This window comes from Talpa europaea, assembly GCF_964194135.1.
Source record: "Talpa europaea genome assembly, chromosome: 15".
NCBI classification, from domain to species: domain Eukaryota; kingdom Metazoa; phylum Chordata; class Mammalia; order Eulipotyphla; family Talpidae; genus Talpa; species Talpa europaea.
Genome location: NC_140083.1, coordinates 76,657,947 through 76,681,779, shown reverse-complemented (window position 1 = coordinate 76,681,779; position 23,833 = coordinate 76,657,947). Strand labels below are relative to the sequence as shown.

At 50.5% G+C, this 23,833-nt stretch overlaps 2 protein-coding genes across 2 annotated transcripts; both read left to right on the top strand.

Annotated features, from left to right (window-relative positions):
- Positions 1 to 1,456: 1,456 nt before the first annotated feature.
- DHH (desert hedgehog signaling molecule) lies at positions 1,457 to 5,597 on the top strand (the record flags this gene model as incomplete). Its single annotated transcript, XM_084256492.1, has 3 exons — positions 1,457 to 1,759; positions 4,425 to 4,686; positions 4,972 to 5,597. 3 exons carry the CDS (start codon positions 1,457 to 1,459, stop codon positions 5,595 to 5,597), a joined length of 1,191 nt encoding a protein of 396 aa, XP_084112618.1.
- Positions 5,598 to 20,770: 15,173 nt separating this feature from the next.
- RHEBL1 (RHEB like 1) lies at positions 20,771 to 23,332 on the top strand (the record flags this gene model as incomplete). The annotated part of the gene is made up of 8 exons (XM_084254974.1): positions 20,771 to 20,822; positions 21,355 to 21,426; positions 21,799 to 21,866; positions 22,138 to 22,220; positions 22,309 to 22,365; positions 22,618 to 22,665; positions 23,000 to 23,081; positions 23,243 to 23,332. The coding sequence occupies 8 exons, from the start codon at positions 20,771 to 20,773 to the stop codon at positions 23,330 to 23,332; spliced, it is 552 nt and encodes a 183-aa protein (XP_084111100.1).
- Positions 23,333 to 23,833: the final 501 nt, after the last annotated feature.

The following is a 23,833-nucleotide window of genomic DNA, read 5'->3' as shown; positions in this document are numbered from 1 at the left end:
CTCCACCTTTCCTGAGTCTGAGTGCCTTGAATACTATGCAAGACCCCCGCTGCATTGGGGGTAGGGACACATTTCTGCTGAAGGTTATGCAGATTGTGCATTGCACAACTTCTAGGGGTACCATTCGCCTCTCCTAGTAGTCACTTAGGTATAGTTCCTGTGGTTTTTCTCGCAAAAGGCGGTCAGGCATTTTGAGGAAAGGCAGCACAGAGTTGCTGAGTGTTAGCCGTGGAACAGAGTGAGGGGTGAGTATGGAAAACACCAAAAAGTGTTGATTACACAAATACTTACTGAGCACTTCATGCCATGGGGATACATGGTAAACAGGTTTGTGCTTAAGAACCGCCTTGTTTAGCAAGGACAGATAAGTCTCCTACTGTACCACAATGCATGGCAGTTCATTGTTGATTCTCAAGAAAACAGGTTGGCATTAGGAGGACATCACGGAGGCTTCTTAGGGAAAGCGATTTTTAAATGATAGATTGGTAGATGAAGCGTTGTGGGGTCAAAACTTCTGAGATGAGACCTGAGTATCTTAAAGCAAAGCCCCAGGGGGCCCAGGGAGGTAGAAAATAAGACAGTTAGGTAATAGCCTGTTAGACGTTTAGAACCCACTGCCCTCTGCAGTTTCCAGCTGATGGTGTTCATTTGAAAAGAAGCAGCTATTGGGGGTCTGGCAAGGATAGAAGAGGCAAGAAAACTTTGAGGTCATAAACCAGACTGTAACTGAAACTTCCTGATTGTGGGGAAGCGCCTAGTAGAAGCCTGCGAAGCTACCAAGGAAGGGCTGGTACCCACCCCTTCAGTCCTGGTTCCTGGTGAGTGAGCAGAGGTGGAAGTGGGGGGCTTGGGGAGGGAAAAGGAGGCTCTGACTGTGTGCCCAGAGAACTCGGTACTTTCTGGATGACAGCAGAGGACGCAGCCTGTTAGGCTTGGCTTTGGGAGAGCAATGATCTAGTTGAAGTATCAGGAGGGAGGTTTGGTACCAAGCTAAGGTTTGGGGGGGAAGGATGCTTATCCAGAGGCGAGGACTGTAAAGCAGGTGTCGGCTTGTGGAACGCGCGAAAGGGACCAGCAGTGACCGGCTAGAACCCCCGCCCCAGGGGGAGGGGGCGGGACAGTCCTGGGAGAAGGGCGGGGGGCGGGGCCAGGGGCAACTTAAGGCGGAGCCCAGGCGTTCTGGCAACGCCAGAGCCAGGCAGCAGAGCCAGGGCTGGGCTGGCACTCACCCACGACCCCCCTTCCCTGCTTTGATGGCCCGCCGGTAGCAGGTTCCAGACCCCCAGGGACATGCGGGCAGGACGGGCGGCCGCCAGGTGCGCAGAGCCACAGGCGCTCTAGGGCACTCGGGGGGCAGCTCTGCCTGCTGCGTTTTCTGGTGCCTGGGGACATGCCCAACTGACGGGCGAGCCGGTGAGGACAAGAGCGTTCTCTTGGGCCCCAGTCCGCTGCATCCATGGCGCTGCCGGCCAGTCTAGTGCCCCTGTGCTGCTTGGCACTTCTGGCGCTGCCGGCCCAGAGCTGCGGGCCTGGCCGGGGGCCGGTGGGTCGGCGCCGCTACGTGCGCAAGCAGCTCGTGCCGCTGCTCTACAAGCAATTTGTGCCCAGCGTGCCGGAGCGAACTCTGGGCGCCAGTGGGCCCGCGGAGGGGAGGGTGGCAAGGGGTTCCGAGCGTTTCCGGGACCTGGTGCCCAACTACAACCCCGACATCATCTTCAAGGATGAGGAGAACAGTGGCGCAGATCGCCTGATGACCGAGGTAAGGGGGTGCTCTCCCCACCTGGGCTGGGACTCTGCCACTTCTGCTCTCCCCCAGCAGCCGGGGAAGGTGAGCCGGGCTTCACCTATAGACTTTAGTTTCAAAGACAACCCCCCCCCCAAAAAAAAAAAAAAAAAACCAACAAACCTGCAGCTGGATTGAAGTAATCAGGAGGGATCCCACTGGGAGAGACTGGGATGGGAGGAGGAGGAGGGACTAGTGAGAGTGAAGCTGGGAGAGACGGGGAGGGCGGGGATAGGAGGATGGCGGCAGGCGAGACGGGAAATGGCTGAGGCGTGGACCGGGGGTCAGTTACCGAGCCAGGCAGGAAGGGCTGGGGTGAGCTGGGGGCCAGAAGCGGGCCAGGCCGCAGACAGAAAGCCCTACCCTTAGCTTGCCTCCCGACGTGATTGTAGAAAAGCGGGGGGCCAGAGGCTGCAGGGCCTGGGAATGGGGTAGCCAAGGGTCAGGTCATTGGGCCATCCACCTGAGGAGGGGCTGAGTAGGAATTGCCTTTGGTGTGCAGAAGGCATCCTAGAACATCCTGGAACCTACAAGACTATTTTGGAATATAAACAACTGTCGTGGGGTAAAAAGCAATTTTCTATTAGAAGAATAGACAGGTCCCCCCGAAATTAGAGGGCTCCGTAGCCCTCAGGTTCAGCTTATTTCAAAGGCTTTCTTTGGAACGGAAGCGTTTATATCATTCAACTACCATGTATTGCGCATCTGTCTCCTGCAGACCAGAGCCTAACCAGCCTAGGGTGAGGTGAGAACGCTCTGGGAGAGGGGGACCCTCTTTGGCCAGTGACCTCAAACATAACGGAAGCAGGCTTGGAGGTCACGTTCTTCCACCCCCTCCCCTCTACTCTACAGCTGAGCGCTGGGCCGCAGGAGAAAAGCGATTTAATCAGAACCTCACAATTCGTGGCGGCGTGGCCGAGACCAGAATTCAGGATTCCTGGTTCTGAGTCCCGTATACACTTTCCATTACACCACCTAATTGTGTACGGAGTGGGGCGGTGGGGGTAGAGGGAGGAGGACGGATTTCCTCTGATTAATTGCCATAGTTTTCCAGGTTACTTTGTTAGGAAAACCTGTCCAGGGGAGAATTCTTGTTCCTGCCCTGAAGACTGTTTCCTACCCAGAAATTGGAAGTGGATCCTCCTCCTCCCTTTGGCCATGGGCTCCTGTGGCCTTTTCCTCTGGCTGCTCCCTGCGACCGAGGGCCAGAACATGGGGCAGGCCCGGGAAGGGCTCTGATAGGCTTGGGAACCCCGTCGGTCCTGCTTATCTCCCACACCCTGCCTGCAAAAGGCCTCCATTGAGTTGGCTCTGCGCTGGGCTACTGCCCCCGCAGGTCAAGGCCTCAGGGCCTCCCTAGGGGACAAGACGACAAAAAGTGGGAAGGAATTACCCCGTTTGCTATCTTCTCCCTCCCCTCTTCTCCAACCCCGCGGAGGTGTAGAAGACTCGGGAAGACGGGCTGGGGTTAACGCATTCCTCAGGCGGTTGGGAGAAAACCCAGTCGGAGGTGAGCGGTCCGAGGGGCCGGAGAGAGGAAGCTGTCCTCGCGGGCACCTCCTCCCGCCGGGTCCGCGCTCTGGGGCGCGCCAAGGTCTCGGGCTCGCCGCGCGGAGATAGCCGCGTGCCCTCCCCCGGCGCGGCCCAGCTGCCGCCCGGCGCCTCCTCGCCTCCTCCCCTGCAGGGGGCCCCCCAGACCCGCGCAGGGCCGCCCGCCGTTCTCAGGTGCCGCTCCCACGCCTCTCGGGGCCGCCCCGGCGCGGAGCCGCGGCGCTGGGGCGTGCAGGACCGGCAGGTCCTCGGCCAGAACCGGCGGCCGCGCCGCGGCGGGGGAGGGGCCGGGGCCGGGGCCGGCTTCGGGGGCGCGGCTTTCTGCCCTTTCCTCTGCCCGAGCCGCGGCGGCTGAAAAGCGCCTTTGTGGATGGAGCTGCTGAGTCCGCTGCTCCCGGCGCGTCCCCGGCCCCGGCCCGGGATTCTCGCTCGGTTAAGTCATCCCGGAGAATGGCCATTGTGCTGGCGCGGCCCCCGCCGCCCCGGCCTTTTTCCAGCAGCCTCGGCCCCGGGTGTCTCTGCCTGGGCACCTCGGGGGGGCGGGGGGCGCGCGCAGCACGAAGGGGTTAATGCTGGGGGCCCAAAGGAGGCGCAGGAGGAAGGAAGGAAGGGAGGAAGGAAAGAACGGAGGAAGGAAACGGTGCCCGGTGCCAGGGAAGGCAACGAAACAAAAGATGAATCAGGCGGAGGGAGGGCGGCCGGGGGCTGGGGCGGGGGCCGGCTCCGCGGGCAGCTCTCGGGGAGCCGGGCCGCCCAGCCCCTCCCCGGCCGCGGGTCCACCCGCCCGCTCCAGCCCCCGCCGCTCCCAGAAGGCGCAGGACGAGCGGCGGGCGCTCAAAGTGGGGGTGGGGGGCGCCAGGTCTGGGCACCCCTCTGGGCCTCAGAAATGTCCCCACAGCTCCCCCTCGGAGCGCCGGGCGGGCAGAGCGGCTGGGCGGACACGCCTATTCGGATGCTCGGCCCCCACCGCGCTCGCACTGGGCGGGAGGAGGGCGGGATGGGGAGGCAAAAATCGACCTGCCCCCAAGGTCCCTCGCGCCTCCCCCGTGGCGGTCGCGGTCGTGGAAACCGATTCCCCTTTGCCCCCCAGCGCTGCAAAGAGCGGGTGAACGCGCTCGCCATCGCCGTGATGAACATGTGGCCCGGCGTGCGCCTGCGGGTGACCGAGGGCTGGGACGAGGACGGGCACCACGCCCAGGACTCGCTGCACTACGAGGGTCGCGCGCTGGACATCACCACGTCCGACCGGGACCGCAACAAGTACGGCCTGCTGGCGCGCCTGGCGGTGGAGGCCGGCTTCGACTGGGTCTACTACGAGTCCCGAAACCACGTCCACGTGTCGGTCAAAGCCGGTACAGTAGTGGTGGGTGGTGAGACCCGCCCAGAGGGGGCCCCTTCGGAAAACCGTGACTCGCAGCCCTCTGGCCACCTTAGCCAGACCAGGTGGGCCTCCGTGTTGTCCATCGCCCCCTTCCGCCCGGCTGCCCGGCGTGGGGCCGGAGCCTGGGGCACCGCCTGGTTGTCCCCCGCTTGGCGAGGTCGGCGCTGGGTTTGACCCACGCCTTTGAGAATCTGCCCCCACCCCGGGTGGGCACCGCAGCTCTTGAGTCCGCCCTCTCCACGCTTGTTCCCCGCAGATAACTCCCTGGCGGTCAGGGCCGGCGGCTGTTTTCCGGGGAACGCCACGGTGCGCCTGAAGAGCGGCGAGCGGAAGGGGCTGCGGGAGCTGCACCGCGGGGACTGGGTGCTGGCGGCAGACGCGGCGGGCCGGGTGGTGCCCACGCCCGTGCTGCTCTTCCTGGACCGGGACCTGCAGCGCAGGGCCTCCTTCGTGGCTGTGGAGACCGAGCGGCCCCCGCGCAAGCTGTTGCTCACGCCCTGGCACCTGGTGTTCGCAGCTCGGGGGCCGGCACCCGCGCCCGGCGACTTCGCCCCGGTGTTCGCGCGCCGGCTGCGCGCTGGGGACTCCGTGCTGGCGCCGGGCGGGGATGCGCTTCGGCCGGCGCGCGTGGCCCGAGTGGCGCGGGAGGAAGCCGTGGGCGTGTTCGCGCCGCTCACAGCTCACGGGACGCTGCTGGTCAACGACGTCCTGGCCTCGTGCTACGCGGTCTTGGAGAGTCACCAGTGGGCGCACCGCGCTTTTGCTCCTCTGCGCCTGCTGCATGCGCTGGGGGCGCTGCTGCCGGGAGGGGCCGTCCAGCCCACGGGCATGCATTGGTACTCCCGGTTCCTCTATCGCTTGGCCGAGGAGCTGCTGGGCTGAGCGCTGCAGGCCAGGCAACCTCCAGCCGCCCCTCCTCGAAAAGCTGGGCCTGCAGGCAGAGATCCGGGGATGTGGGCAGCTGACGATGCTGATGGGGAGGGGGGGAGGGAAGGGGAGGGGGGAATGTGGAGGCGATGCAGGGAGCACCTGGGTTAGGGACAACCTCCTGCCGAGAAGAGGTGATCCTGGGTCCCAGGTAGGTGAGGGTGATGATGGGCGTCTTTGACGAGCACTGTTTAGTCTCTTCTGCCCCAATGCCTCAGCCCTACCCGATTATTTTATTTTCTATTTATAAATTGTAATATAATGATCTGCTTGCCGAGCCTGGCAAGATGAGGAGCTGGGGCACGGCGGGGTTAATACTGTCTGATAATCAGCCAATCTGACAACTGACATTTTCCTACAGGTGAGCTAATAAAGGGAAGGCTTCCAGAAGCTCGTTGGAAAATATCTCTATTCAGAGGGTGATTCACCTCCAGAAGGGAGGAGAGAAGGGTCTGACCTGGAGTTTATACCCTACTTCCGGCTCCTCCCTTCTTCCCCAACAGGTCTTCCTGCTCTTCCTCCCACTGCAGATGGGGGGTTCCAATGGATCATCAGCAGAGACCAGAAGAGACATGCCCTGTTCTAGGCGGCTGGTCTCTTCTGTCATGCAGAAAAGATCAAGAGTCTGCCCACGGGGTTGCATACCGACTGTCAGAGGCACCAGGGCTGTCCAAAGAGTGAAAGACTCCTGCACATTCCAGTCACTGTTCGTGGGGGCTGGGCAGAGTGGGGGGGATCAGGCCATTGTTGATATCAATGCTCAAAGAATTCTAGCCCCTTAATGTTAGCCTGCAGTCCTGCCCCCTCCCCAGGCCAAGAATCAGCCTAGTCCCCATCCTACCCTGGTGTCAAGGTCTGGATAGGGCTAACTTCCCCCGCCCCGGGATGTAACTGGACCAACCAGTGACCAGCGGGAATCCCTATAATTCACAACGGATGTCCCCACACAGACTGCCAAGAGAAAGAACCTGAACAGAGGTCTGAAACCCATCCGTAAGGACTGCTCGCAGGAGTGTCTTTAGCCCTAATATACTGGGAGCCAGTTGGGGGCAGGAAATTAGCTTTCCAAGCAAAGGCTCCCTTTCAGATCTCCTGTTCTGGTTGTTGTTTCTACTGGCTCCTCCACACCCACCCCCCTTCCTGGACAGTTCTGCTTCCTGACCTGGTGTTTCAGGGACCTTTGGGTCCCAACTCAGTGGACACCTATAATCTAGGCAGAATTAGGAACAGAAGCTCCAAGCAAGTTGGACTGTTCTGGAAGGGGACCATCTAGGGTCTGAGAGATGATAAGGGTGGCGGAAGTGGGTGGCACAACCCAGAGTCCACCCATCGCTGGAGCAGCAGCCCTGTCCCTGCCTGCATATATGCTGACTGCCCTCTGGCGGCCATCAGGATTGGTTTCCTTCAGATCATAAGAAAGAGACCTGCTATAAACAACAAGCAGGCGATGGACTGGGCCTGTGCAGTGTGGAGAGATGGTGGGTGGAGCTTATTAAGCTGTGAGGTCTAAGCTACAGGTGTCAGGCTAGGGAGGAACCCACCTGCCTCCGCTTGGGAAAGCCCTTCCAAACCAGGGCACCTTTGCACTCTTCATGGCTCATTTAGCTCTGTGGCTTCTGGACATTGGAGGTATAGTAGCCTGTAGTCGTCCAGAGTTCCTGTGCATTCCCCTCTTCTCCCTCCCTCTTAAGACTCAGGAGGTGAAAGCATTCTTAGGGTTCCAGGTAGTACTTGATAAAGGTAACATTTGGTTGCAGGCTGAGTTTTTTACCTTTATTGTCCTTTTCCCAGCCATTTGCCTCACACTACGCGGGGAGCTTGTTGCCACCTGTCTCCCCAGTTCCTGATCTCAAAAACACACTCCAAAGCTGTGGACCTTTCCCTACTTTCTTTCTAAACTTGCCTTTTTATCCCTCCATCAGATCTTGATGTCCTCCTGTCATGTCACTTCAGGTGATGCCCAATAAGATAAACTTAAGAGTCCTTCTTTGTTGGTGGGCTCCTTTGACCCTTTCAGGTAAAGTGTATACTGTAAAGCTCTGCTGAAAATAAGGCCTTAAGCCATAAAACCAAAATAGCGCTGATTCCTAGCACCTTGGTAAGGGAGATAGTTAGAGATAAGAACTAATTGGTTTCCCTTAAACTACATCCTGTAGCCTACTTCCCAGGCCTGAGGCTCACTTCTTACCTTTGACTTGCATTCCTTATTAACTTTGTCCCCTAGAGGCCCTCCTAGCGCCTTTAAAAAAAAAAAAAAAAAAAAAGGCACCACTTGCCCTCAAGCAGCATTTCATTTCCATGAAGCAGGCCAGGAGGGCACAATCACTTGGCTACACATCTCCAACTGCAACACTTTTCACCCACCAACTAGGCAATGAGGATTAGGGAAAAGAAAGACCCGGAGACAATATTCCTTGGCAGATTGTTAATGAAATGTGTGTGACTGCTGTGCAATCTGGAAATGTTTTCTATACTCTGCATCCATTTCTCACTGCTTTTGCTGCTTTCTGCTTTTTGCCTCATCACGCTACTAGAAATGTTATCACTTGTTCCCAAACTTTTGGAGAGTTGTGTTGTCCCTATAACCTTTTGTGTGTGTGTGTGTGTGTGTGTGTGTGTAGAAGAACTTGGGTGTAGGCCAGAGGTACAAGGAGTGAGCGAATTCAGCAGAGACAGAGCGGGGAGCAGAACAGTCAGATCTACTGAAATACACTGCTGAGGGGAGCAGTGAGCAGAGACAGGAGAGGTCTGCTGTGACATATGTGGGTTAGCCCCCTGGTGGGGGTTTGAATTAGCCCCTATGCCCCCAGGGAGGCCCTGTCCCTATAACTTTGATTTCAGAAATGTGCCATTCTTCAGAAAGCGCTATGTGACAGACTAGGGTTTGTTTTAAAACAAGTATAATTTTAAAATCTTGTTTTGAGATAGTGCAGAGTTTCGTTGTAATCCTGGCAAATGCCCTCTGCATCTGGGAAACCAGTTGAGTACCACTACTGAAAAGTTAAGGTGACCTTTTATTGCTTAGAATCCAGGCTTTCCCCCCATTTCTTCCTTCAAGCAGAGTTTATTGAACACCTGCAGAGTAAGCACTGTATTAGACACCGAGAAAATGCACAAAAGGTTAAAAAACAGCGTCTCCCCTGAATACACATAGAGATACAAGATTGTCAACTACCAAAGCAACACGGCTATTTAGTCAGAATGGGTTGAATGTGTATGTTGGGTCAGCGAAGGTCTTGTGGAGAAAGTAAGGCCTGAATAGGATGTTGAAGCATGTATAGGTGGGGGGTACCTAGAACATTCCAGGCGGAAGTGACATCATGGACAAGGGCTTGGAATCTGGGATGAAGATGTGCAGTCTGGTTATTGCTGGAGACCAAGAAGTATTAACTATATGTTGTCAGTGTTTCCTGGGAACATACTACCTGCCAGGCCCTCTTCTAGCATTTCATGTGCATTCTCATTTAACCCACACAAGAACCCTATGAGATCGTATTCCAGATGCGGAGACTGAGGTAAAGAGAAGTTTAAGTCACTTGACGAAGTTACCCCAGCGGGTAAAATGGTGGAACTTGAGGAAGAATAACAAGAAATAAAACTGCCTTGATGGATGGAGCCGCAGCCTATTGGGTCTTTTTTTTTTTTTTTTAAGATTTATTTATTTGTGTATACAAGAACTGGGGTACAGGCCAGAGGTGCAGGGTGGTGGTGGTGGTGGTGGTGGTGGTAAGAGGATTCACCAGCTCCCTGGCTGGGGATCAAACTCATGCTGCAGTGGCTGTGGATAGCTTCATAGTGCTGACAGTTAACCTCTTGCGCCACCAGGGAGGCCCAGCCAATTGGGTCTTAAACTGTTTTGACTTTTCCTCATTCCTTTTATGGAGTCACTAATAAAGTCCTACCTTCTGACAGTTATTTCTTATTTTCATTGACTTTTTCTTCCTACCTGGATCACAGACCTCCCCAACTAAAGCTACCTAGACATCAGTTAAGGAAATAAATAGATAGGTGCAGGTTTCTGGCAGGAATCCATGGCAGGCTGGTGTAAGACTTTTGGTTTCTTTTGGATAAGAGGAGAGGGGAGGTTGAGTTTTGTTATGGGCTGAATGTGTGTGGCCCTAACTTCAGATTCCTGTTGAAGATCTGTGTGGCTATATCAGAGATGGAGCCTCTAAGGAAATGATTAAGGTCAAATGAGATCCTAACAGTGGGGATCTTATCTGACAGGATCCTACCCCCATAAGAAGCTTGCTTTGTGTCTTTACTCCCACTGAGGAGAGACCATATGAGGACAGGAAGAGAGCTTGCATCAGAAATCAGTTAGCCAGAAACTTGATCTTGGACTTTTTTTTTTAATTTAAAGGTATTTTTTTTAAAGATTTATGTATGCATACAAGATCTGGGGTATAGGCCAGAGGTGCAAGGGGTGAGAGGACTCATCAGAGATAGAGTAGGGAACAGAACAGGCGGATCTACTGAGATACACTGCTGAGGGGAGCAGTGGGCGAGACAAGAGAGGTTTGCTATGCCATGTGGTTAGCTCCTTGGCCAGACGGGGATCGAATTTGTCCTATAGAGGCTGTGGATAGCTTCACAGTGCTTACACTCAACCCCTTGCACTACCAGGGAGGCCCAATCTTGGAGTTTTGACTTCCTAAATTCTGAGAAAATAAATGTATAGATGTTTAATACCACCAAGTTATAGTTTGTTATGGTAGTCTTAGCATATTAATATAAGCTTCTAGAAATGTTTGAAATAAGAAGAGGTCAAATCTTGGGCCTCCCCTGGTGGCGCAGCGGTTAAGTGCTGGGTTGCGAGGCTGCCCGCAGCCTCTGCAGCGCCAGTTCAATCCCCGGCCACTAGCGAGGGTCCCACAAAAAAAAAAAAAAAAAAAAAAAAAAGAAGAGGCCAAATCTAAGATAGGATCTTTACTTAGTGAAAAATAATCAACTCTACTTGAAAAATGAGCATTTCTTCCTCCCTGGTGGCGCAAGGGCTTAAGCACCTCACTATGAAGCAATCTGCAGCCTCTGCAGCATGAGTTTGATCCCATGCCAGCCAGAGAGAAACCATATGACGAGGCAGTCCTCTCTTGTCCCGCCTGCTGCTCCCCTCAGCAGTGTGTTTCATTCAGTCTGCCTGTTCTGCTCCCCACTCTGTCTCTGGTGAATCCTCTCACCCCCCACATCTCTGGCCTGTACCCCAGCTCTTGTATGCATAAATAAATAAATATTTTTAAAAAATGAGCATTTCTGACCGAAAGCTTGACTGACATGCTTAGCCTTGGCTACTTTTGTGGTCCCTGCTTATATGAGAGGGAGTTTGGAAGCTCTCTTCTCTAGCTGGGAGACTGAAGCAGTTGTGTCTGGGAAGAAAGCTATGACTGGTCAGGGTAATTCCCAGTGAGGGATTTGTGGACATTTGGCACATTCATACCCTCCTCCCCCTGTTATTGTCTGTATATGTGATTTGTGTGTATATTGATGTACACAGATGGACATTCTCATGAGAGCAGTTTCTCTTCAGTATGAGTTTACTGCCTACTGTGTGTCAAATGCGCTGTGCCAGGGGATGGAACAATGAAGTCAGACAGGCTTTTAAGTTTATCTGCTAAGACAGGAATAGGTGGAAAGGAGGCTCTTGGGTGTGGTGAAAGAGATAGGAAGTGACATTGAAACTGAGACCGGGAAGACAGGTCAGAGTTGTCCAAGCAGAGGGAACAGTATGTGCAAAGGCCTAGACTTGGGGGGCAAAAGTAAGATGAATCTGAGGAGCCTCAAGTTCAGGATAGCTAGAGGGATATGTGACACACTTTAAGGATTTTCAATTTTGTTCTGAAGATGAAATACAATTGTAGGATTTGGGGCAGGTGAAAGGAAAATTCAAGCTTGCATTTTAGATAGGAAATTGGCAATTGGATGGACTTTTTAGGTTTTTAATCTCTAAACAGTGTGGTCCACAGCAGAGCATGTGAGGATTGCTCATTATTTTTTTTAAAAAGTATTTATTTATGCATACAAGAACTGGGGTACAGGCCAGAGGTGCAGAGTGAGAGGATTCACCAGAGACGGAGTTGGGAACAGAAAAGACAGATTGACTGAAATTCACTGCTGAGGGGAGCAGTGGGGGAGACAGGAGAGGTCTGCTGTGCCATGTGGGTAGCTCCATGGCCCTGCCAGAGATCGAACTTGTGCTGCAGTGGCTGCCAATAGCTTCACAGTGTTGAGATTTAACCCCTTGCACCAACAGAGAGGCTCATATTGCCCATTCTGATCACACAAGTAGGAACTGTCTCCATCCCCACAGAGAACTTGTTTTGGGAGCAGGTGGTAGGAGGCAGTATAGGCAGCATAGCATGACAGTTAGGACAGAAGCATGACAGTTAGGACAGGAACAGAACTGAAGGTGATACACTCAGCTCTGCCTTTGCTTCCCTATGAAACCTAATCCCAACAGTCTCTCAACTTCACTCTTTGGTACCATATAACCTGTGAACACAAGTGTCTGATTTCAAACCACATGAAGTCTACTAGAAGTTCTTGAAACTGGGGACTCTTTCTGCAATTCTCTTCTGCTTTCTAGCGATTCTTTCAGCAGAGTCTTGCCTTCATTTGGAGCTGGTGGCCCTAAATTGAGACAGAGCTGTGACCCTAAGAGCCAAGTTTGGGCTGAATATTGCAGCTGCCCGGCGAACAGCTGGTTAAGCCTTGAGCAGCTGTAGCAGCTGGGATTCCACCAAACATTTGAGCTGGGATTAATCCCATTTCCTCTACACACATCCCTTCCTTGTTCTAGTCCCTGGCTTGTCTATAGTATCTTGTAGAATCTTTGAGACTAGTCTATCATAAATCTCTCCATGAAATAATGTGGAGCCAAAGTCACCCACCTTCCTCGTCTCTTGGAGGCAGCTGGCCCAAAGCACCTTAGAACTACCATAGGAAAGAGGGTGTGAGTCTTCCTCACAGAGGGACGCCTTTCCCTCATTCTCTTCATCCTTTGATCAACTAATTAGGATGGGTTACTCTTTGAAATTTCCTTTTATTTATTATTATTATCATTTTATTATTTTTAAAGATTTATTTATTTATGCATACAAGAACTGGGGTACAGACCAGAGGTCTTGGGGGTGGTGTTGAGAGGATTCACCAGAGACAGAATGACTGAAATACATTGCTGAGGGGAACACCAGGCAAGTCAGGAGAGGTCTGCAGAGCTATGTGGGTCACCTCCCTGGCTGGGGATCCAACTCGTGCTGCAGTGGCTGCTGATAGCTTCATAGTGCTGCATCTTAACCCCTTGTGCCACCAGGGAGTCCCCCATTATTATTATTATTATTATTATTATTATTATTATTATTATTTTATTTTTATTTTATTTTATTTTTTTTATAGAGACATGTTTTATTTATTTATTTATTTGTTTGTTTGATGGTTTGTTTATACATGCACTGGGTACAGTCAGAAGCACGGGAGGGTGAGAGAATTCACCAGAGCCAGAGCAGGGAACAGAGCAGGCAGAAGGACCGAAGTACACTGCTGAGGGGAGCAGCGGGCGGCAGGAGAGGTCTGAGTGCCATGTGGGACCCTCCTCCGGTGGCCGGGGAGCAGCCGGGGATTGAACCGGTGCTGCAGAGGCCGCGGGCAGCTTCGCAACCCAGCGCTCAACCGCTGCGCCACCAGGAAGGCCCTATTATTATTATTTTAAAGATCTATCTATCCATGCATACAAGAACTGTGGCACAGGCCAGAGGTGCAGGAGGGTGAAGGGATTCACCAGAGACAGTGGGGAACAGAACAGGCAGACTGACTGAAATACACTGCTGAAGGGAACAGCAGGCCAGACAGGAGAGGTCTGCTGGGCCATATAGGTAGCTCCCTGGCCAGCCCGGGATTGAACTCATGCTGCAGAGGCTGCGGACAGCTTCACCGTGCTGTGCCCAATCCCTCAGGCCACCAGGGAGGCCCTATTTATTTATTTTTTTAAACTTTGAAATTTCTCATTTTCAATAACTGTGGGAATTGTCTAAAGATGAAGGAGCTTCTTTGATGGGGTGAGAAGGTATATTTCCTTTATCTTTGAAACTATACCAAGGTCTGGAAACTTGGTGGGAGTGTTGCATGAGATTCAAACATAACACTGGTGGTTGTAACTTTTAAACTGTCATTGCTTCTCACTTAACTGGAATTCTACAGTTAAGAACAATAAGGCTGTATATTCTTGGTGGTGCTTTTTCACCAGCTGTGTGCCCTTGAGGATATTACTTTGTAAGAAATGCCAGAGTCTACAAAGAGGTGCTTCTAGGGGGTTGGAAAGGAGGTGTTCTGACATTTAAACAAAGCAAATTAACACACAAAGGGACAAGGCTATTCCTCCCAGATTCATAAATGTTTTCACAAATATTTATTATGAATCCTGCATTGTATTATGCTAAGAATTTCCTATGTTTTCAATAGAAACAGGGATTTTAGCAGATTCAATTAATTTAATTAGGTTTTAGCTTGGGCTAATGACCTGATTAAATTTGGGTTTTAGAAAGGTCACCCCTTCCTGCTAATGTTGGCTGAGATAAGGGATGGTGAGGGAGATAGAAAGAAAGGATAACTTCAAAAATACTTACATGTGGGACTAATAGGGTCTGATAGTTGATTGGATGAGAGGGGGAGTGAAGAGTAGAAAGAACAAGATTTCACTGAATTTTGATTTTAATGTATATAAAATTAAAGAGAAAGTAATTGATCAGCCAATATCAACCTATTAATTTAAAGTAGAACGTGACAATGGGCAACTCAGCTAGGCAGAATTGTTAACGGTGTGCCCAGCATTATCTTGGGGAGGGATCCTGTGCTGAACTTGGTCCCCTTGCTGGGGGAGGGATGCTTTCTCCAGTCTCTACATGACCTTTGAAATGCCGCCCCCAGAGGTGGTCTTATCTTCTTATCCTACTTTCTGCTCATCAGGCAACAATCTGGTACCTAAATACCAGGAAAGGGAGTGCCCTACATACAGGACACATATCCTATCCTGCATGCTGGGAAGGGAAAACAATGGCCACACTTGTGTGGGGGGACCCATGTCAGCTGTGAGACTTCTTGAGCACTTGAGCCCTTAGAGGTATTCTAAGCAAATCCAGTCCCTATGTCTGCTAAACTGAGTGCTCTCCCCAAAATCATTTTCTCAGTGACATCCAGGGAAGGGGTCAGATGATCTGTCTTCCTCTGGGGTACCCCTCTAGCTAAACTATGAACTCATTTTCAAACTGCTATTAATAACTATTATAATGGCTTTTATGTAATGACTACCAACTCTTTTTTTTTTTAAGAGGCATTAATTAATTAATTAATTAGTTTGTTTGTTTGTACATGCACTGGGTACAGTCAGAAGCGCGGGAGGGTGAGAGAATTCACCAGAGCCAGAGCGGGGAGCAGAGCAGGCAGAAGGACCGAAGTCCACTGCTGAGGGGAGCAGCAGGCGGCAGGAGAGGTCTGCGCGCCATGTGGGACCCTCCTCCTGTGGCCAGGGAGTAGCCGGGGATCGAACCGGCGCCACAGAGGCTGCGGGCAGCTTCGCAACCCAGTGCTCAACCGCTGAGCCACTGGGGAGGCCCACTACCAACTCTTTCTTAAGGAGGGATAGGGATATCATACATGTGATCTCATTTATTTCTTACAACAGTTGTGCAAAAATGAGTACTTGAGCACCTCCCTGGTGGTGCAGGGGTAAAGTCTCAGCGCTATCAAACTATCACCTGTCACTGCTGTATGAGTTGGATCCCAGACCAAGGTGTGGCAGACCTCTCCTGACTCACCCGCTGCTCCCCTCAGCAGTGTATTTCAGTAGATCTGCCTGTTCTGTACCCCACTCTGTCTCTGGTGAATCCTCTCACCCCCACACACCTCTGGCTTATACTCCAGCTCTTGTATGCATAAATAAAAATAAATCTTTTAAAAAATGAGTACTTGATTCCAGAGGGATTTAAACAGGTCACAGGAAGACTGTGTCTGTGTTCCGAGGCTGGTAGCCCTGGAACTCAATCTTTCTGCAGATGACAAATATCCTCTATCTTATTTTTCTAACTATATTTTATGAGAGAAACGGGCTTAGAACAGTTAAGTAAACTGCCTGAGATCATATAGTGAAAAGGTCAGGATTTGAAGCCAGATCTGATTGATGAAAAGTCCAATGTTCTCTCCCCAATATTTTGCTGCTGTCTTTCTGGGTGGTAGTCTCCCTAACTGTAGTACAGAAAAGTTGTGCTGTGTCAGAGCTTCTCAAAGTGTAGTCCCCAGAGCAGCAACCTCATATCACCTGGAAACTTATTCAAATGCAAATTCTTAGGTCCTGCCTGGACCTCCTGAGTCAAAACTCTGAGGTAGTGCCCAACAACCTTTGCATTAAAAACGTTCCAGATGACTCTGAAGTGGATCCCAGTTTGAGAGCAGTTATACTTGATCATCACCAAGTTCATCTAGCTCTAATAGGTTCAATTCAACTATTTTGTAAGTTGCTGGTTGTGGTCTCTGGATTGAGCAAGTTCCCCTGAGAAGAACTAAGCACTTCCTATTTACACTATTTCCCTGAAATGGGTTGGTTTATCATACCCTGTGCTAGCAGAAAGTCAAGAGTAGAGGAGAGGAGAATCAGACACCAGGAACATGCAAGGAACATGCTGTGTGTTCTGGTTATTTTTCTGTGGCATGGCTGTGGACTCAGGCTAACTGGTCTATCAATATGTGAACATCTCAGATGTGCCTCAAAATCCACATATCAGAAAAGACCGCATTAATTCAATACTCTCTCCACACCATCATTAAAAACGCCTTTCAGTGACTCCCTGGTGGCACAGGGGTTAAAGTCTCAGCACTATCAAGCTATCGCCAGCCACGGTGGCATGAGTTCAATCCCCGGCCAGGGAGGTGACTCACATGGCGCAGCAGACCTCTGCTGTCTTGCCCGCTGCTCCCCTTAGAAGTGTATTTCAGTCAATCCACCTGTTCTGCTCCCTACCCTGTCTCTGCTGAGTCCTTTCACCAACAGCCCCCTCTGTACCTTTGGCCTACACCCCACTTTTATCCCAAGGATGGAGGACATGTGCAGAGAGAAAGAAGCCTGGCAGGTAGCTAGTCCCCAGGCCCCATTCCCAGTGAGCTTCCAGCTGACGGTAGCCCTATGAATGAGTCCAGGAGAGACAACAGAAGAATTCTAATTTCACCCAAGGAATCCTAAGAAAGATTACATTACTGTTGTTTTAAACCACCAAGTTTTGATATAGTTTGTTATGCAAGAATTGATAAATATCAAGTCAACTGGGAGGTGAATCCACAATTGTTTCTCCATCAAAGCTGGAAAACCAAGAAGCCCTAAAGACCTGTGTAATAGAACCCATAATTTTGCTGCAAACATAGTAAAAATATTTTCACTTTTCACAGAGATACTTGAAACAGTTTTCTGAAGGCATTTCAGGCATTTTTGTCTTAAGTTGTTGGAGATATAGCAATATGGGATGCAGTCACTAGAAATTTTGTTCTAAGCACATTTACCTAATGTTAGGATAGTTTGCTTCCTTTATTTAATGCTACGTTGGTGATCTTTGTATATCTGTCATCTTTGCAAAGTAACCATTTATGCAATACTTTTAAGGTGATTGAGATTTAATGAACAGATATCTTGGTTTCTGGATACACAGGTCTTATAGATTGGTTCAATAAACATTTATTCCTAATCACCTTCTCTTTTATCTTCCCTTACTGTAGAGGTTGGGAAAGAAAACACTACAGTTTTTCAGCTAGAGATCATACAGCTAGAGATCATACAATTTTGTTTAAGGAAATGTAAGTGAAAATTTGCTGTGAAATCTTCTCTTCCTGTATAAAAAAGAAAAAGCCAAAAGCTCTTTGTCTTAGTTCTTTTGTTTTCTTCCTGACTGAAAACAAGAGAATTGGAGAATGATTAAATAAAGAGACTATACAAAGGTATGGGCAGAGTATAGGGAAACCAAAAAGGCCCACAACTGAACTCCAAGGTGAGTAATGGTGAGGTTGTTACTAGAGCAGGCCTGAGGATGAGCAGAGGAGCACTGGAAACAGAAAGAGATATGTTTCCAGAATGTGTGTGTGTTTAGTGATCTTTAGGGGTGGACACAGACACTTTCTTCTTCTATCTGGTCTTCTGTAAGTGTTCCCCTTTGGCTGACCCCCAGGTCTGCCTTCTGGACACAAATCTGGGTAGAAAAGGGTGGAGAGTTAATCTGGAAAGATAAACAGCACAAAAAGCATCTCTTATTTATCTATATGCCACTGTTTCTAGTGTGCAACATAGTGTAAGAGTGCCTACCACAAAGTAGGTAATGAATACATTTTTACTGAACTTAATTGAATCCAGTTCTTTGTTTTGTTCTACAGAGCTTAAAACCCAACCTGGAATCACCAACAACTCACTCAGGTCCAATAACCCAACACAAAATTGCTAATCTGCAAGGAATTTCCTTTACTCAATAGAAAAGGTATCTGGGTTCCTTTCTGAGGTAAGATTAAGAAGTGACTCTACTGAAACAGCTTTTGTATATCTGGGCTTTTTAAAGCATTAGATGGTTCTATAGTTTTATAAAACCATTCTTCTAGTACAATCTAATTCCTACATACCAGTTTCATTAGGTGGCCTTCCAGAAGAAATAACTGGACTCAATCTGAGTGTCTACACCTGTAAGAAAAGGGTGATAGAGCTAACATCATTCAAGTATCAGGCAGCAGCAAATGTCACTTTGTCAGGCTTTCTAAGATATTATATATGTAAAAAAGAGGAATTTCACATCTTAAATTACTCTCTAGCCCATTAATATCTTGTTCCCCCCCATTGCAATTACTACTTTTTAAATTATAATTTACTGTCTACTTGTAGATTGTTAGTGTTCTCCCAAAAGAATATTTGCTCCTTGTCTGTGTTGCTCACTGCTCTATTCCCAGCATGGGAATGGTACATGGCAGTTGTTTGATAAATATGTGTTGGTAAAGGAATGAAAAATACCAATTATCAACCTAAAGATTGTTGTGAATACTAAATGAGATAATGAAAGGCACCTGGCACAAATCAGCACTCTAAATCTGGCTATTTTTTTCCCTCTCTTCCCATCCCTTACCTCTTATATATAACAAATCCTTTAACAAGTCAGTTTGACCTCAGCCTCAAACATATTCTGAATTTTCTATTTTAGTCAAGCCACCTTCACCAGGAATACAAGTAACAGCCTCCTAGCTGATCTCTGTGATGACCCTTTTGCTCCTGGCCCCATCAAACCTGAATCCATTCTACACAACCAGGGAGATCTGTTAGAAACATAATCCAGATCATGTCACACCCCAACTTCACCATTAAAACTTTCTGAGTACTCAGAATAAGCCCAAACTTTTACATGACCTGGACCCTGCCAGTATCTAAGAGTTCATCTCCTTTAGCCCAACTGGTCTCTCTCTCCCCTGGAAACTAACAAATTTATTTCCATTTTAGCACTTTAGCACTGAAGGAGTCTTCTGTTGGAAACTTCTACTAGCTGGTTCCTTATTGTCATTCAGACCTCAGTTTAAGTGGGGGCTTCCTTTGAGAGGAAGTATAGCTAATCTAAAGTGGTCATGTCTTTACACCACCTTTTATAGTACTTAACTAGCTAATATTTCTTTGTTTATATGTGTGCCTCTCCCCACAAGTTTTAAGCTTCCAGAGCACAGAGAGCACGTCTGTCATGTTTGTTAATTAATTTATTTTTTTTTTAAAGATTTATTTTTTTTATTTATTTATTTTATTTATTTATTTGTACAAGCACTGGGTACAGTCAGAAGTGCGGGAGGGTGAGAGAATTCACCAGAGCCAGAGCGGGGAGCAGAGCAGGCAGAAGGACCGAAGTACACTGCTGAGGGGAGCAGCGGGCGGCAGGAGAGGTCTGTGCGCCATGTGGGACCCTCCTCCGGTGGCCGGGGAGCAGCCGGGGATCAAACCGGCGCTGCAGAAGCTGCGGTCAGCTTCGCAACCCAGCGCTCAACCGCTGCGCCACCAGGGAGGCCCATGTTTGTTAATTTAGGCCCAAAGCTGGAGCAATGTCTGTAATATACCGTATATGCAAAATATTTGTTGGAAAAAAATGCATTGAGAGATGATAAAACCACATACAACACGGCTACAAATTCTAATTTTCCCAAAAATAAAAATTGCAGTCCCGAAGTTAGATCCTGGATGGCTATGGAAACTTGACAATAAAAGATCTGGATCTGGGGCCTCCCTGGTGGTGCAAGGGGTTAAAACACAACCTATGAAGCTGTCAGCATCCACTGCAGCATGAGTTCGATCCCCAGCCAGGGAGATACCCACATGGCGCAGCAGACCTCTCCTGACTCACCTGCTGCTCCCCTCAGCAGTGTATTTGAGTCAATCTGCATGTTCTGTTCCTCACTCTGTCTCTGGTGAATCCTCTCACCACCCCCCAAACCCCGCATTTCTGGCCTGTACCCCAGCTCTTGGATGCATAAATAAATAAATCTTTAAAAAAAAAAAAAAAAAGATCGGAGCTGAAGGCGGGGGAAAGAGAAATATTTTGGAATTTTGGCCTTCCCCCCACCCCCAGCCAAGGACTCCAGAGATCTTGCAAAAGAGAGGCCTACAGTCTTTGGAACATAAACTCTAGCCCAGCCACAATGGCTATTTTCCATCGACGATTCTTCGCAACCACTTGTGCTCGGCTGCAAACGGCAAACACCTCTAGGACCCCGGGTTGCTTTCTGTTTCTTTATGAATGAACCAGTCCGGGTCTGCGCACGCGCATCCGCGGCTCTCCCACTCCACGTGAGGCCCGCCCTTCCCTCCCGCGGGAGGCCCCGCCCCTCCCCGCCGGCTGGACCAATGGCGGCGGGCCTCGGGGGCGGGGCCGGGGCGGCGCGCGCGGCGGTTCCCGGCGCCGGCTCCTCCGCCCGGGTCTGGCTGTGTTGTGATCACGTGGCCGGCGCCGGGCGCGGCGCTCGTATTGGTTTCCGTCTCCCCGGCCCCCGGCAGTTTAGGGGTGCGCGCCTCTCCCGCGCTGCCGCCTCTGGCCGCCTCTTAGGGCGCTCGGCCGGCGCGTCTGCGAGCCCCGCGGGCCGGCGGCGCCATGGCGCTCGTGCGCTACAGGAAGGTGGTCATCCTGGGGTACCGCTCCGTAGGTGAGGCGGGGCGCGGGCGGGCCGGGGGCGCGCTCCAGGGCCGGGCCCCGGGAGCAAGGGTGGCAGCGCTGGGAGCGGGCGCAGAGCGCGCTGGGGAGGATGGCGGAGGGGGGGTTGGAGTGTGCTGGGGCGTGGAGGCTGCAGGAGGCGGGAGCATGAAGGGTTAATGTGCGCTTGGCTGCAGGAGCATCAGAACGGCCCCAGCATTATTCTGGGAGGTAGGGTCAGGCTTTCCCGACGGGGTGCGGGGTGTGGGGGGCAAGTTGCAAGGCGCGGGTGCGTGGCGGTTCTGGTGCAGGGTCGCCTGGATCTTCCTGGGTGGGACGGGGAAGGGCCCCGCCGTTGCAGAGTGCAGCCGGTCGCCAGGGTGCGGAGGCCAGGGTGAGAAGGGGGGTGATGGAAGGGTAGGGTGAAGTATCGCACGGGATGCGCCGCCTGGAGTGCTAATTTGGGGTCCCCCTTAGTTCTGGGTCACAGCTGGAAAAAGACAGAGAATGGATGGCACGGGTACAAGTATCACTGTTTCCCACAGGGAAGACATCTTTGGCACATCAGTTTGTGGAGGGCGAGTTCCTCGAAGGCTATGACCCTACAGTGGAGAACAGTGAGTGGACTTTTCCTTTAGGGATGGGGTAGGGAGGGTTTGGGGGCCCCATCTCCGACTCCATGATTTGGGAGTTGCCTGGTGCTAACAGGTTTATTTAACTAGACGTAAATCTGATCCCTTCTCTCAGTATCCTGTTCTCTTGGTGGAGCTAGAGTGTGGATTTTGAAAGATACTGAGTCCAAGAGGGACACAAGGTACTAAGTCTAAGATTCACAGGCAGATGATAAGATAATAAGAACCCTAACATGATCTCTTCAGAAAACTCCCTGGAGGCGGGCCATCTCTGTCACTTCCAGGGCTAAGAAAGTGTGGGGGCACACACTGCTGGTCCTACAAGGCACCTCACAGTGAAGTTTTTTTTCTTTTCAGCTTACAGCAAGATAGTGACTCTTGGCAAAGATGAGTTTCACCTACACCTGGTGGACACAGCAGGGCAGGTACCAGTTTGGGGTAGGGTATCTGATCAGTCCTGGGAGATGAAGTCTGGTAACCTCTGTGACTCATCTGTAAAGTAGTATTAAAAGAAAAGCATTTTAATAGCAGCAGTGTGCAGCACTTTATTGGAGCTACTCTATAAATACTTGTTGAACAGTAGTCACTGGAATAGGACGCATCCCAGGGAGAGTCCCCAGGGTCCCCAGAATAGTCCCACTAACTTGCCATCTGAGTGTTGTGGACTTAGGTGTTGATGTTTCTGTTTCTTGTCAGGATGAGTACAGCATTCTGCCCTACTCATTCATCATTGGGGTCCACGGTTATGTGCTTGTGTATTCTGTCACCTCTCTGCATAGGTAAGTGACAAAGATTGCCAGTAAGGGATTTGGGGTATCTGAGTTAGTTCCTAGAATAAGGCTGTAACTCTGCTTCCTGTGTTTAAAGCTTCCACGTCATTGAGAATCTGTACCAGAAGCTGCATGAAGGTCATGGGAAAACTCGGTAAGTGGTCCTGGGGGATAGAGTCGCAGTGTGGACATGATGGGATAGAAGCAAGTGAAGGGGAGGGTTGGTCCAAGTTAGAGGAGGCTGAGATATACATCCAAGTTAGAGGAGGCTGAGATATACATCCAAGTTAGAGGAGGCTGAGATATACATCCTGTCTGATGGGGCGCTCTCCAGTTTTGATGTAAAGGAAGTTGGAATCCATGGGGAATAGGAGGGAGTCCTGTAGTAACTGTTATTCTCTTACAGGCTGCCAGTGGTGCTAGTGGGAAACAAGGCAGATCTCTCACCAGAGAGGTATGGAAATCTCTGTAGCTTAAGATGAAGCAGCTGAACTACGAGTCAATCAGGCTGTAGTTCTGACTCTGGCATTGACTTGAGCAAGTCAGTTCACTACTCTGTTTCTAATTTGAAGGTTAAGACAAGATAACCCTTCTATTGCAGAAGCTAAGATTTTTTATTTCAACCCTCAGTCCTAGGCTTGATTTCCTATATTTTTCTCCTTCTCTAACCTTCCTCTGAAACCTCAGGGAAGTGGGGGTAGATCAGAGGAAGTCTAGAGTCTAAAGATTTTGCAAAGAACATGGGTTATTGTTAATCTTCCACCTTCATTTCCCATATTTGCTTCTAGGGAGGTCCAGGCAATTGAAGGGAAGAAGCTGGCAGAGTCTTGGGGTGCAACATTTATGGAGTCATCTGCTCGAGAGAATCAGGTGCTGGACCTGAAGATTAGACGGGTGGGGGGGCTAGCGGTATTTTTCTTATGGTACTACTTGGTGGGGGAATAGAGAAGGGGTGGGATGTTTACCTTTGGGCTGGGTGTTATTAGTAGTGAACTAACTTTCTTTTTTTGCCCTGAATCTATGCCTTGTAGCTGACGCGAGGCATCTTCTCCAAAGTCATCCAGGAGATTGCCCGGGTAGAGAATTCCTATGGACAAGAGCGCCACTGCAGTCTCATGTGATCCATTCGGCATAGAATAGCTGTCTTGATTTTGGACCTGGCACTTGCTAGGTTCCAGCAGGGGCAAAAACCACAGGACTTCATGGTTATGGTTTCTGGTGTGTCCCTGGCCCTCTGGGCATACCCTCATGTTGCACACTTTACCCAGGCTCCAGGAGTCTGGTTGTCAATGTTTACAAAGGGGCAAGGATGTCTCATGGGCAATGACCTCTAACCCTAGATGAGTTGTTATAACCTGCAGGGTTGGAATATGATTCTTGGGCATTGTTTATTTAGGACCCAGTCTCCTATGTAGGTTTTGGGTGTGGTGGGTGAGAGGAGCTTGGATACCCGAAGTGGAGCTGGCTCCCTAGGGTTGACAATGTATATATGCAAATAAACTGAGGAATCTTTTTTTTTTTTTTAAGATTTATGCATACAAGAGCTGGGATACAGGCCAGAGATGCAGGCAGATGATAAGTGGGGAACAGAACAGGCAGACTGACCGACTGACCGAAATACA